Genomic DNA, 16,076 nt, shown 5'->3' on the forward strand with positions numbered 1-16,076 from the left:
TGAGTATGTTAGACAAAGGAGAGCCAATGGATGTTATCTACTTGGACTTCTAGAAGGCCTTTGACAAGGTGCCGCACAGGAGGCTGCTCAGTAAGATAAGAGCCCATGGTGTTAGAGGCAAGGTACTAGCCTGGATAGAAGATTGACTGTCTGGCAGGAGGCAGAGAGTGGGGATAAGGGGGTCCTTCTCAGGATGGCGGCCGGTGACAAGTGGAGTTCCACAGGGGTCAGTGTTGGGACCACAACTTTTCACTTTATACATTAATGAGCTAGACGAAGGAACTGAGGGCATTCTGGCTAAGTTTGCAGATGATACAAAGATAGGTGGAGGGACAGGTAGTATTGAGGAGGCGGGGAGGCTGCAGAGGGATTTGGACAGGATAGGAGAATGGGCAAAGAAGTGGCAGATGGAATACAACGTGGGCAGGTGTGAGGTCGTGCACTTTGGTAGGAAGAATAGAGGCATAGACTATTTTCTAAATGGGGAGAGAATTCAGAAATCTGGAGTGCAAAGGGACTTGGGAGTCCTAGTCCAGGATTCTCTTAAGGTTAACTTGCAGGTTGAGTCGGTAGTTAGGAAGGCAAATGCAATGTTGGCATTTATTTCGAGAGGACTAGAATATAAAAGCAGGGATGTGCTGCTGAGGCTTTATAAGGCTTTGGTCAGACCACATTTAGAATATTGTGAGCAATTTTGGGCCCCTTATCTCAGGAAGGATGTGCTGGTCCTGGAGAGGGTCCAGAGGAGGTTCCCGGGATGATCCCGGGAATGAAAGTCTTAACATATGAGGAATGTTTGAGGACTCTCATTCTATACTCGATGGAGTACCTGATTGAAACTTACAGAATACTGAAAGGCCTGGATTGAGTGGACGTGGGGAAGATGTTTCCATGAGTAGGAGAGACTAGGACCTGAGGGCACAGCCTCAGAGTAAAGGGAAGACCTTTTAGAACAGAGATGAGGAGAAACTTCTTTAGCCAGAGAGTGGTGAACCTATGGAATTCATTACCACAGAAGGCTGTGGAGGCCAGGGATTTGAGTGTATTTAAGACCGAGATAGATAGGTTCTTGTTTGGTAAGGGGATCAAAGGTTACGGGCGAGAATGGGGTTGAGAAACTTATCAGTCATGATTGAATAGCAGAGCAGACTCGATGGGCTGAATGGCCTAATTTCTGCTCCTATGTCTTATGGTCTTATGGTTATAACTCCATGGCTGGGATTTTCAAAGAGCCGTAGGGTCAGGAACCAGTGTGGTGGGCTTTGAAAGTCACTGACTCCCCAAAGCCTATCCAGCACAAGGCACAAGTCAGGAGTGTGATGGAATTTTCCCCACTTGCCCGGATGAGTGCAGTTCCCACAACACTCAAGAAGCTTGACATCATCCTGTACAAAGCAGCCCATTTGATTGGCACCACATCCACAAACATTCACTCCCTCCACACACAGTAGCAGCAGTGTGTACCATCTACAAGATGCACTACAGGAATTCACCAAAGCTCCTTCGACAGCACCTTCCAAACACTCGACCACTACCACCTAGAAGGACAAGGGCAGCAGATAAATGGGAACACCACCACCTGGAAGTTCCCCTTCAAGTCACTCACCATCCTGACTTGGAAATATATCGCTGTTCCTTCACTATCAAAATCCTAGAACTGCCTTCCTAACGGCACTGTGGGTGTAGCTCCACCATATGGACTGCAGTGGTTCAAGAAGGCAGCTTACCACCACCTTCTCAAGGGCAACTAGGGATGGGCAATAAATGCTGGCACTGGTTTCCATTTTCACGGGTGATAGAGTGAAAAGTTTGGCAAGAAACAAAGGTAAGAAGCCTTGCATTTACATAGCAATTTTCATGGCCTCATGACCAAAGAACTTTACAGCCAATGATGTACTTATGAAATGTAGTCACTGTCCTAATATAGGAAACACAGGACAGTTTGCACGCAGAAAACACCTGCAACAGCAAGGAGATAATGTTTTATATGGGATGTTAGATGAGGGATAAATATTGGTCAGGACAGCGGGAGAACACCCTGCTCTTCTTCAAACATTGCCGTGGGATCATTGACATTCACCTGTGAGGCCAAAAGGGAGTGCCTGTTTGACATCTGAAAAATGGTACCTCCGACAGTACAGCACTCCCTCAGTACTTCACTGGAATGTCAGCCTAGACTATGTGTTCAAGTCTCTGGAGTGGATCTAGAACAATAACTTTCTGACTTATGATATTGCACGGAGCATTGGGGCAATGGCTATTAAAGGGAGCGAATCTTCTGCTTACCTGCTTTTGTAGCAGGGGATTGAAGGGCAGCCCTCCCCTCCTGGTCCATTTGCTGGGGCATAACCATCCGGACAGCAACCAAAAGGTTCTATGTTACAGTCTCTAGTCTCTGGACCCATCAGTTCCAGTCGTGACTGCTGGGCCCTCGATGGGTCAGGAACTGATCCAGTATCAGGAGAATCTGATTCAGAGTTGGAGTGGTAAAATCTAGAGAGGTTCCACTCATTTTGTTGTGACTGAACAGGAAGAAGGTTCGTCTCAGTGCGTTCTGGTAGATGGTTTGGAGAATATCGTTCTGAAATTTGGACAGAAAATAATTAACTAGTTGCTGAATACCAAACGCTGAAGTTAAAAATCCTGTCCCTTTGATCATGTAAAGTCGACTAATCAAATTTGGAAAGAAAGATTTTTATTTTTATAACGCCGTTCCCAACCATTTTATGTCCCAAAACATTTCACAGACACTGAAGTACTGTACTTTGGTTGCTGTTATAACGTAGGAAACATGGAAGACAGTTTGTGCACAGCAAGATTAAATGATGACTGGATCATCTGTTTTAGCGATATTGATCAGGTCCTTGGGGAGAACTCCCCTGCTCACCTTCTCGAATAGTGTCACGGGATCTCCAGAAAGGGAGACAGCAGCTCGGTTTAACGTCTCATCCAAAAGGTGGTGACAATGCAGCACTGCCTCAGTACTGCATTGGACTGCTGGCCCAGACTATGTGCTCAAGTCGCTGGAGTGGGACTTGAACCCATGATCTTCTGACTGGGTGATGTGAGTGCTATCCTCTGAGCCATTACTGACACCTGGACAAAGCAGTTGGGCAACACTCAAAGCAGCAAGTCTTTTTTTCAAAATTCATGTGTTGCTGGTAGAGCTGGCATTTATTGTCGAACTCTAGCTGTCCTGGGAAGGTAGAGATGGTCCTTCTCCTTTGTAGAGGTTTGATGCAATTGAGGGACTCATTTGAGAGAACGATTCAAAGTCAACCATGTTGGTTTAGGACCGGAATCACATACAGGCCAGACTGTGTAAGGAAGGCTTCCTAAGTTGGGTTTTAAACAACATCCCACTTTGCGGTCACATTTAATGGTAGCAGCTGTGAGATTGTATATAATTCTCTGAAGATCTGAGATGGAGTTTGAATCCACTGTAGCATAGTCCAAGTAGAGAAGCAGGTGGGATTATCCATCTCATTCTCTCAATATTTCCCTTAATTCATTTAAATGTTCCCTTTTTCTCCTGAAGATATTCTCCTTGTTGGGACTCCTTCCCTCAAGGGACAATTACTCATATGTGACCTTTATGATTGGGCAGGGTTATGCACTGAGGGCAGGCTCCCCACATTGTAAATGTCAGGGGTGAGACAGCTTCTAGTTGGCCAGCTCGCCCCGCTTTAATTTTTTGACTGACAGGTCAAATTGTTATGGGGCGAGATTACTGCCCCACTCCAGGAGCCAGACCCACTTCATAGAGCTGATGGCCAATCGCAGCTTTGTGATTGCCAGCAGTTATGCAGTATTAGCAGCGCCACTGGGAGTGCTGGCCATTGCTGGTATTGGAACTGGATTCTAGGTAAGTCTGGGATCTCAGGTGGGCAGACCCAGCAAGGGGGTAAGAGAGGTGGAGGGGCATGCTAGACAGAGCAGAGGGGAGAGAGTGCATTTGGAGAGGGAAAACAGTGTGTGGGGAGTCTCCAATTGGCATCAGGGATCTAGAAAGGAGCTAAATCTTGCCTCTCACTGGCCAACATCCCAGAGGGTCAAACTTGACGCACATTGGGTGCTGACCTCTCCCACTGCCTAATTAATCTGAGCAGTGGCAGGACGAAGCGCTCAAGTGGGCAGTCATTGCCCATTTAAGGGCCTTAATTGGGCCAGGAATGGGCAGCCCGCCTAATGGATTCCTCAATGCTCGTAAAATGTTGGCGGGGGCAAGTGGGACATCAACCACTGCGGTGCTCTATTTTATGGATCCATTACCTGCCTTCTTGCCTGTGGGTGGCCTGCAAAATCCAGCCCATAGTATTGGCAAACTGTCCAAGTAACTGCAGAGAGCATTAGCAAAGCCTTATCCTTCCCTGACCAGGCATTTTCCAATATGGCTCAAAATTCTACACTCTGGCCTGAGAACTGCGGATGATGGATTCATTAACAGATTCATTTATGAGGACAGATTGGATAACTTGGCTTGTATTCCTTTTAGACAGTGTTGAAGGGTGACCCAATCAATGTGTTTATCATGATTCAATGGGGTAAATAAAGAGAAACTGTTTTTTCTGATGGTGGTAATCCAGAACAAGGGTTTAAATTAGAGCTAGGCTGCTCCATGGTGATGTCAGGAAGCACATCTTCACACAAAGGAGAGTGGAGATCTGGAACTCTCTCCTCCAAAATGATGTGACTAAAGTTTTCAAGATTGAGACTGATAGATTGTTGTTGGGTAAGGGTATCAAGGAATATGGAGCAAAGGCTCCAAAGTGGCATTGAGGCCACAGTCCATTGGATCAGCCATCATCCAATTCAATGGTGCAACAGGCTGGATGGACTGAATTGCCTCTTCCTGTTCCAATGTTCCATGCAGTCTCTCTTTCCATAATTCCAGATTGCTGAGGCCAATCATAACCATGACGAAGGACAGCTAACTCAGAAATGACTGACATATAAACTTTGGACGTTTCCCAGTTAATACAGTTCACACTGGAGCACAGTCATTGGATCAATTGCCTGATATTTCCACAGGAACATCGTTACTTATACAAAACAGACACAGAGGGAAGTTCAAAAAGGAGTAACTCACCAGAGTATGGCAGGTGTCCAGTATATGGAATAGTCATTAAATCCTCATCGGGATTGAATCCTGTGGGATCTGGAAAGCTTGGAACCACTGGCGGTAGTAAGGGAACAGAATTAACAAAACAAGACAGGATTCAATCAAAAATGAAACAAAAATTGATTAAAAATATATGAAGTGGAAACAAATCATTGGCACTGTGCACACAGTAGGCTTATGTAATCATTTAACGCAATGGATTCTAGCCCCAAGCATTCACAGGTAAATGTAGACGCAATAACAGCTGGTGGCATCCACAGAAATGGGGCTCTTCAATAATGCCTCACATTAGCTTCACATGTATCAGCAACCTGATACATGGACTTCCCACTCGCCCCAGATGCCCCACTCATTCCCCAGATTCCGTGCTCCGTCCCCAGAATCCCCTTCTCACACCCAGGTTGCTGCTCGGATAGACTGAACTCCTTCTTCCAGTTCTAATGTTCCATGCAATCTCTCCTTCCATAATTCCAGACTGCTGAGGCCAATCATAACCGTGACGAAGGACAGCTAATTCAGAAATGACTGGCGTACAAACTTTGGACCTTCCTAGTTCATACAGTTCACACTGGAGCTCAGCCATTGGATCAGCTGCCTGATATTTCCATAGGAACTTCTAAATTAACAAAGTTATTTGATCCCTGCTCCCTCCCTGGACTCCCCACTTCTCACCAGACTACCCATTGCCTACCCAGACCCCCTGCTCACACCTGGATTCCTGGCTTACACTCACAATCCCACTTGGCTCCCAGACTCTCCATATGGATGACTGCTGTGGTATTTTGAAAAAGAAAGGCTTGCATTTCTGTAGCACCTTCCAGGACATCCCAAAGTGCTTTACAATGAAGGAAACACTTTCCAGGTGTAGTTACTGCTGTAATGTAACTCAAGTAACGTACAGCAAGTTGCCTCAAACAGCCACTTGACAATCCAGTGCTCCCCAAACCTTTTCCCGGTGTGATCCCACTTTAATGCCTCAGACTTAATGTGACACTGGAGTAAAAAGTTGGGAGGTATGAGAGCTGTTGAGCGAGCAAGCAGGGAGAGATGGGGGCAGGGGTGCGCTTCAGACAGACAGCTCGCGCAATCATTATTGTGCAGCATGCTTGAAGCGACTAGATACTCGCAATAATCTCAACTCAAAATTAATATATTATAACATCAACAATGTAAATTGGTCTCATGCATAATCAACTCTTTACATTTCTCTTTATCACCCTCTATAATTCTTAATAGATAAGATCTTCCCTTTCTGCATGTGCAGGACATTTGACATACAGGACTGTAAATTACATGGAGAACCAGATTTTATGATAGTCACCACAATCAGGTTTTAGTTATACACAAGAGAAAATATCAGTGTGATACACAGTCAAAGATTTTTCCTCCCCTATAAAACAATTATGTCTCATAAAACTATAGTAAGCATGAATACACTTTTTAAAATTGCATATGTATATCTCTCAAATTAAGACTGATTTGAACAAGCTTCGGCTGTTGTAATGACAGAAGAGGTAGCAAACTTGTTGCATCTATGTTAGTACCCAGGATATAAGTTTGTGTTGGTTTGGCATAGTTGGAGGAGTTGATGAAAGTGTAGGGTTTCTACAAAAAAATGAACACCTACCTTTTCATAGGCTTTTTTTGCAGCAGCAACCAGGCCTCAGACAGCAGTCCATTAGGCCATGCCCACCAATAGAAAAAAAAACACTAGGATTTAAAGGCAGCTGTCAGAAATTAGTCCAAGTTCCAAGACAGCCATTCCTGCCTCAAAACTCAACTCCAACATCTCGACTCGTGACCCCCCAGTTCACCCACAGTTTGGGAAGCCCTGAGATAATCTGTTTTTGTGATGTTGATTGAGGGATATTTATAGTCCAGGACAACAGACATTTTTCAAAATGGCACCATGGGTTCTTTTGCTAACCCTTGAGAGGGCAGGTGCGACACTCTCTCAGTACTGCACTGGATTGTCAGCCTTGATTTTTGTGCTGAAGTCTCTTGGGTGAGACAGCTTGCTAACTCAGATTGCTGATAACTCAGGTAAATTAACATCTAATTAACCCATGTAACATCTGACAGAATAGAGCTGCTGCTCTTTCAGTAACAAATTGCAACAAGCAGTTTTAGAAGAAGGGCTGACTCCAGCTTCTCAGGGTAACTAGGATAGTTAATAAATGCCAGCATGCACACTCCGAGAATGGAGACAAAAAACATCCCCATGCTGAATAAACAGGCACAATACCCAGAACAGTCAACAGGAAATGCAATAAAATGAAGCAACCTTGCCAACATTGACTCACTTTGTGGCAGATAGCAGGGCTGAGTGTTGCAATCCTCAAATTCATGTGGATAGACCCTTGGGTCACATTTCTGTGGATCCTGATATTTGCGGTCCTGGTCATAGCAGATCACCTGCCGTCTCCGGCGGCCTGACTCACAGCTCTTAGAGCACTGAGGGTACAAAAATCAATGAGCTACACAATATCAAATTTAACATATTAACAATTACATTTTCTTCCTCTTCTCAATAAAACTTCACTAGATTGCAAGACAGGTTCTGACTGAGAACGTCTTTTATCCCATAGAGTCTCTAAACTTCCAGAATGCCAATCTTTCCATTATAGTGGGTAGATTTCTTTCCTTGATAAACCTGATCTTCCTGCTAGCTGTTTCAGTGTGACTGACCTAAAGCAACATTAAAACTCAAAACTAACTCTTTGCAATCCTGAAGCTGGGTCGTCCTTTCAGATCAGACGTTAAACTAAGCTTGTCCAACCTCTGCGCATGGGGGGGACACATCTCAATTTTTTTTCTCACTCAAGGAGCTGATGAACAAATTTTGGAAAGATAAGGTTTGGCACAACAATAACCATGAATTTCAAAAAAAATAGCTGAGGTATGAATAGAAACAAATTGCTGAGCAAAAAAAAAAATGCCACAGCTATAACTTGATAATTTTAAAAAATGAGTAATAAATAAAGATGACCATTGGAGTGTGATAGGGTGAAAGCATGTTTGACTGGCTCAGTCCCACTCAATTCTACTCAATCTCACTCACCCTCACACACCATGAGGGTGCATGTTGATGTGTGGGGGTGAGGGCGAATGAGATCCCTGAGACTGGGAGTGAGCCAGACTTAGGCACACACTCTCCTCTCACACACACACACACTCTCTCTCTCTCTCTCTCTCTCTCACCCACACATTCCTCTCTCTTACAGGCGCACCTCTCTCTCTCACACAAACATTTCTCTCTCTCTCACACACAGACACACATTCCACTCTCTCTCTCACACACACACATTCCACTCTCTCTCTCACACACACACATTTTACTCTGTCTCTCACATGCACACATTCCACTCTCTCTCTCACACACACACATTCCACACTCTCTCTCACACACACATTCCACTCTCTCTCACGCAGACACATTCCTCTCTCTCATTCCCCTCTCTCACACACACACACACGTGTTCCCCTCTCACACACACACACACACACACATGTTCCCCTCTCACACACAAACACACACGCACACACACACGTTTCCCTCTCACACACAGACACATACACAATGTTCCCCTCTCTCACACACACACGCACACGTTCCCCTCTCACACACACACACACACACACACACTTGTTCCCCTCTCACACACACACACACATGTTCCCCTCTCACACACACACACACACACGTTCCCCTCACACACACACACACAAACACACACATACATGTTCCCCTCTCACACACACACACACACACGTTCCCCTCACACACACACACACATTCCCCTCTCACATACATACACACACACACACACTCACACACGTTCCCCTCTCACACAGGCACACACACGTTCCCCTCTCAAACACTCACACACACACATGTTCCCCTCTCACACACACACGTTCCCCCCTCACACACACACACACACATTCCCCTCTCACATACACACACACACACATGTTCCCCTCTCACACACAAACACAGACGTTCCCCTCTCACACACACACACATACGTTCCCCTCTCACAAACACACACACATGTTCCCCACTCTCACACACACAAATACAGATGTTCCCCTCTCACACACACACACACACACAATGTTCCCCTCTCACACACACACACACACAATGTTCCCCTCTCACACACACACATACGTTCCCTTCTCACACACATACAACGTTCCCCTCTCACGCACACACGTTCCCCTCTGACACACACACACACACACACACGTTCCCCTCTCTCTCACACACACACACACATACATTCCCCTCACACACACACACACTCTCCTCTCTCTCTCTCCCACACACACAAACACACTCTCCTCTCTCTCTGTCCCACACACACACACTCATCTCTCTCTCTCCCACGCACACAAACAAACTCTCCTCTCTCTCCCTCTCACACACACAGACACTCTCCTCTCTCTCTCTCCCACACATACACGCTCTCATCTCTCTCTCTCCCACACTCACACGCTCTCCTCTCTCTCTGTCCCACCCACACACACACACACTCTCCTCTCTCTCCCTCCCACACACACACAAACTCTCCTCTCTCCCACACAGCCAAAAACACTCTCCTCTCTCTCTCCCCCACACACACACTCTCCTCTCTCTCTCTCACACACACACACTCACCTCTCTCTCTCTCTCCCACACATACACACACACTCTCCTCTATCTCTCTCCCACACACACACACACTCTCCACTCTCTCTCCCACACCACACAGACTCTCCTCTCTCTCTCTCCCAAACACACACACTCTCCTCTCTCTCTCTCACACACACACACTCTCCTCTCTCTATCCCATACACACACTCTCTCCTCTCTCTCTCTCCCACATAGACACACACACACTCTACTCTCTCTCTCTCCCACACACACACAACTCCTCTCTCTCTCTCACACACACACACACTCCCAACTCTCTCTCCCACACACACACTTTCCTCTATCTCTCACCCATACACAGACACACACACTCTGCTCTCTCCTCTCCCACACACACACACACTCTCCTCTCTCTCGATCACACACACACACACACACTCACCTCTCTCTCTCCCACACACACACACACTCTCCTCTCTCTCTCTCCCACACACACACACACTCTCCTCTCTCTCTCCCACACCACACAGACTCTCGTCTCTCTCTCTCCCAAACACAGACACTCTCCTCTCTCTCTCTCTCACACAAAGACACACTCTCCTCTCTCTCTCCCATACACACACACTCTCCTCTGTCTCTCTCCCACACAGACACACACACACTCTCCTCTCTCTCTCTCCCACACACAAACACACACTCCTCTCTCTCTCTCTCACACACACACACACTCCCCTCTCTCTCCCACACACACACTCTCCTCTATCTCTCTCCCATACACAGACGCACACACTCTCCTCTCTCCTCTCCCACACACACACACTCTCCTCTCTCTCCCCCACACACACACACACTCTCCTCTCTCTCTCTCCCACACACACACACACACTCTCCTCGCTCTCCCACACACACACTCTCCTCTCTCTCTCTCCGACACACACACACTGTCCTCTCTCTCTCCCACACACATACGAACACACACACACACACGCTCCTCTCTCTCTCTCCCACACACACACTCTTCTCTCTCTATGTCCTGCACACACACACAATCTCCTCTCTTGCACTACCACACACACACTCTCCTCTCCCTCTCTCCCACACACACACGCTCCCCTCTCTAGCTCTCCCCCCCACACACACACACTCTCCTCTCTCTATCTCCCACACACACAAACACACTTTCCTCTCTCTCACACACACACACTCCTCTCTCTCATACACACACACACACACACACACACACTCTCCTCTCTCTCTCTCCCACACACACACACACTGCGTGCTCTCTCTCTCCCACACACACGCACACTCTCCTCTAGTTCTCTCCCACACACACACACACACTCTCATCTCTCTCTCCCACACATACACTGTCCTCTCTCTCTCTCTCTCCCACAAAAACTCTCTCTCATCTCTCTCTCTCCCACATACACACACTCTCCTCTCTCTCCCAAACACACAAACACACTCTACTCTCTCTCTCTCCCTCTTGCACACACACTCTCCTCTCTCACCCACACACACACACTCTCCTCTCTCTCCGACACACACACACACTCCTCTCTCTCCCCCCACACACACACACACTCCTCTCTCTCCCCCCACACACACAATCTCCTCTCTCTCTCTCCCAGAAACACGCACAAACTCCTCTCTCTCTCTCTCCCACACACTCAAATGCACACAATCTCCTCCCTCTCTCCCACTTACACACACACACACACTCTCCTGTCTCTCTCTTCCACACACACACTCTCCTCTCTCTCTCTTCCGCACACACACAATCTCCTCTCTGGCTCTACCGCACACACACACACACACACACTCTCCATTCCCTCTCTCCCACACACACACACATTCTCCACTCTCTCTCTCCCACACACACACACAAAATCCTCACTCTCTCTCACAAACACACACACTCTCTTCTCTCTCCCACAAACACACACACACCCACAATCTCCTCTCTCTCTGTCCCACACATACACACACACACAATCTCCTCTCTCTCTCTCCCACACAGACAAACAACCACTCTCCTCTGTCTCACTCCCACACAGACACACTCTCCTCTCTCCCTCTCCCACACACACACAGACACACACACTCTCCTCCCTCTCTCCCGCACCCCACACACTCTCCTATCTCTGTCTCCCACACACACACACAAATACTCTCCTCTCTCACTCTCCCACACACACAATCTCTTCTCTCTCTCCCACACACACACACACACTCTCCTCTAGCTCTCTCCCACACACACACACACTCACCTCTCTCTCTCTCACACACTCACACTACCCTCTCTCTCTCTCCCACACACACTCTCCTCTCTCTCTCTCCCACACAAACACACACACTCTCCTCTCTCTCTCTCCCACACACACACACACACTCCTCTCTTGCCCACAAACACACACTCTCCTCTCTTGCCCACACACACACACTCTCCTCTCTCTCTCGCCCACACACATACACTCCTCCCTCTCCCACACACACACACTCCTCTCTCTCTCTCCCACACACACACACTCTTTCCTCTCTCTCTCCCCTACACTGACACACAAACTCTACTCTCTTTCCTGCACACACACACACACTTTCCTCTCTCTCTCCCACACACACACAAACTCTCCTCTCTCTCTCTCCAACACACACACGCTCTCATCTCTCTCCCTCCCAGACACACTGTCCGCTCTCTCTCTCTCACACACAGAAACACACATAATCTCCTCTCTCGCTCCCACACACACACACACACTCACCTCTCTCTCTCTCCCACACACACACGGACTCTCCTCTCGCTCTCTCCCACACACACACTCACTCCTCTCTCTCTCTCCCACAAACACACACACACACAAACACTCTCCTCTCTCTCTATCCCACACACACACACACTCTCCTCTCTTGCCCACAAACACATACTCTCCTCTCTTGCCCACACACACACACTCTCCTCTCTCTCTCGCCCACACACATACACTCCTCCCTCTCCCACACACACACACTCCTCTCTCTCTCTCCCACACACACACACTCTTTCCTCTCTCTCTCCCCTACACTGACACACAAACTCTACTCTCTTTCCTGCACACACACACACACTTTCCTCTCTCTCTCCCACACACACACAAACTCTCCTCTCTCTCTCTCCAACACACACACGCTCTCATCTCTCTCCCTCCCAGACACACTGTCCGCTCTCTCTCTCTCACACACAGAAACACACATAATCTCCTCTCTCGCTCCCACACACACACACACACTCACCTCTCTCTCTCTCCCACACACACACGGACTCTCCTCTCGCTCTCTCCCACACACACACTCACTCCTCTCTCTCTCTCCCACAAACACACACACACACAAACACTCTCCTCTCTCTCTATCCCACACACACACACACTCTCCTCTCTCTCTCTGCCACACACGCACTCACTCTCCTCTCTCTCCCTCCCACACACACACACACACTCCTCTCTCTCCCTCCCACACAGACACACATTCTCCTCTCTCTCTCCCACACACACACACACAATCACCTCGCTCTCTCCCACACATACACACTCTCCTCTCTCTCTCTCTCCCACACACACACACACACACACACACACACATACACTCTCCTCTCTCTCTCTCCAACACACACACGCTCTCATCTCTCTCCCTCCCAGACACACTGTCCGCTCTCTCTCTCACACACAGGCACACACACAATCTCCTCTCTCGCTCCCACATACACACGCACTCTCCTCTCGCTCTCTCCCACACAAATACACACTCCTCACTCTCTCACCCACAAACACACACACACACAAACACTCTCCTCTCTCTCGATCCCACACACACACACTCTCCTATCTCTCTCTGCCACACACACACACTCTCCTCTCTCTCTCTCCCACACACACACACTCTCCTCTCTCTCCCTCCCACACACACACACTACTCTCTCACTCTCCCACACACACACTCATACACACTCCTCACTCTCTCTCACACACACACACTCTCCTCTCTCTCTATCTCCCACACACACACATACTCTCCTCTCTCACTCTCCCACATACACACACACTCTCCTATCTCTCTCTCCCACACACACACACACACTCTGCTCTCTCTCCCCCATTCACACACTCTCCTCTCTCTCTCCCACACACACTCTCTCCGCTCTCTCTCCCACACACACACACTCACTCCTCTCTCTCCCACACACACACTCTCTCGTCTCTCTCTCTCCCACACACACACACACACTCTTCTCTCTCTCTCTTCCACAAACACACACTCTCCTCTCTCTCTGTACCACACACACATGCTCTGCTCTCTCTCTTCCCACACAAACACACACACTCTCCTCTCCCTCTCTCCCAAACACACACACACTCCCCTCTCTCCCACACACACACACACACACACTCTCCTCCCTCTCTATCTCCCAGACACACACACACTCTCCTCTCTCTCTCTCCCAAACACACACACACTCTCCTCTCTCACTCTCCTACACACACACACACTCACCTCTCTCTCTCACACACTCACACTACCCTCTCTCTCTCTCCCACCACACACACTCTCCTCTCTCTCTCTCCCACACAAACACACACACTCTCCTCTCTCTCTCTCCCACACACACACACTCCTCTCTCGCCCACACACACACACACTCCTCTCTCGCCCACACACACACTCTCCTCTCTCTCACTCCCACACACACAAACACACTCTCCTCTCTGTCTCCCACGCACACAAACACACTCTCCTCTCTCTCCCACACACACAAACGCCTCTCTCTCTCCCCCACACACACACTCTCCTCTCTCTCTCCCACACACACACACATTCTCCACTCTCTCTCTCCCACACACACACTCTCCTCTCTCTCTCTCTCTCACACACAAACACTCTCTTCATTCTCCCACACACACACACTCACTCTCCCACACACACACTTCTCACTCTCTCTCTCACACGCACACACTCTCCTGTCTCTCTCTCACCCTAACACACACACTCGCTCCTCTCTCTCTCTGCCACACACACACACATTCTCCTCCCTTTCTATCTCCCACAAACACACACACACTCCGTTCTCTCTCTCCCCCATAAACACACACATTCTCTCCTCTCTATCTATCCCATACGCACACACACTTTCCTCTCTCTCTCTCCCATATACACACACTCTGCGCTCTCTCTCTCCCACACACACACACACACTCTCCTCCATCTCTCTCTCCCACACACACATGTTCTCCTCTCTCCCACCCACACACACAGACTCTCCTCTCTCTCTCTCCCAGCCACACACACACTCTCTTATCTCTCTCTCCCCAACACACACACACACTCTGCTCTCTCTCCCCCACTCACACACTATGCTCTCTCTCTCCCGCACACACACTCTCTCCGCTCTCTCTCCCACACACACACACACACTCTCCTCTCTCTCTCCCACACACACACACTCACTCCTCTCTCTCCCACACAAACACACTCTCCTCTCTCTCTCTCCCACACACACACTTTCTCCTCTCTCTCTCTCCCACACACACACACACACTCTTCTCTCTCTCTCTTCCACAAACACACACTCTCCTCTCTCTCTGTACCACACACACATGCTCTGCTCTCTCTCTTCCCACACAAACACACACACTCTCCTCTCTCTCTCCCAAACACACACACACTCCTCTTTCTCCCACACACACACACACTCTCCTCTCTCTCTCTCCCACACACACACACAAACTCTTCTCTCTCTCTCTTCCACAAACACACACTCTCCTCTCTCTCTGTACCACACACACATGCTCTGCTCTCTCTCTTCCCACACAAACACACACACTCTCCTCTCTCTCTCTCCCAAACACACACACACTCCTCTCTCTCCCACAAACACACACACACAAGCACTCTCCTCTCTCTCTATCCCACACAGACACACACTTTCCTCTCTCTCTCTCCCACACACACACTCTCACTCTCCTCTCTCTCACTCCCACACACACACACACACAAATTCCTCTCTCTCCCTCCCACACACACTCTCCTCTCTCTCTCTCCCACACACACACTCACACACACTCCTCACTCTCTCTCACACACACACACACTCTCCTCTCTCACTCTCCCACATACACACACTCTCTCCTCTCTCTCTCTCCCACACACACAAACGCTCTCCTCTGTCTCTCTCCCACCCACATACACACAACCTCTCCTCTCTCTCTCTCCCACTCACACACACACTCTCCTATCTCTCACTCCCATACACACACACTCAGCTCTCTCTCTCCCACACAA

At 48.5% G+C, this 16,076-nt stretch overlaps 1 protein-coding gene across 1 annotated transcript in view; it reads right to left on the minus strand.

Moving 5' to 3' along the window:
• The window catches only part of LOC121292273 (papilin-like), a 42,095-nt gene extending 34,521 nt beyond the window's left edge, over window positions 1-7,574 (minus strand). The window contains exons 1-3 of the mRNA XM_041214103.1: window positions 7,426-7,574; window positions 5,090-5,176; window positions 2,287-2,581 (exon numbers count right to left, since the gene is read on the minus strand). Coding sequence (XP_041070037.1) covers window positions 2,287-2,581; window positions 5,090-5,176; window position 7,426 — 383 coding nt within the window. The 5' untranslated portion in view covers window positions 7,427-7,574. The remainder of the gene's footprint in view (window positions 1-2,286; window positions 2,582-5,089; window positions 5,177-7,425) is intronic.
• Between the last annotated feature and the right edge of the window lie 8,502 nt (window positions 7,575-16,076).

Source organism: Carcharodon carcharias, chromosome 20 (assembly GCF_017639515.1).
Source record: "Carcharodon carcharias isolate sCarCar2 chromosome 20, sCarCar2.pri, whole genome shotgun sequence".
Lineage (NCBI taxonomy): Eukaryota > Metazoa > Chordata > Chondrichthyes > Lamniformes > Lamnidae > Carcharodon > Carcharodon carcharias.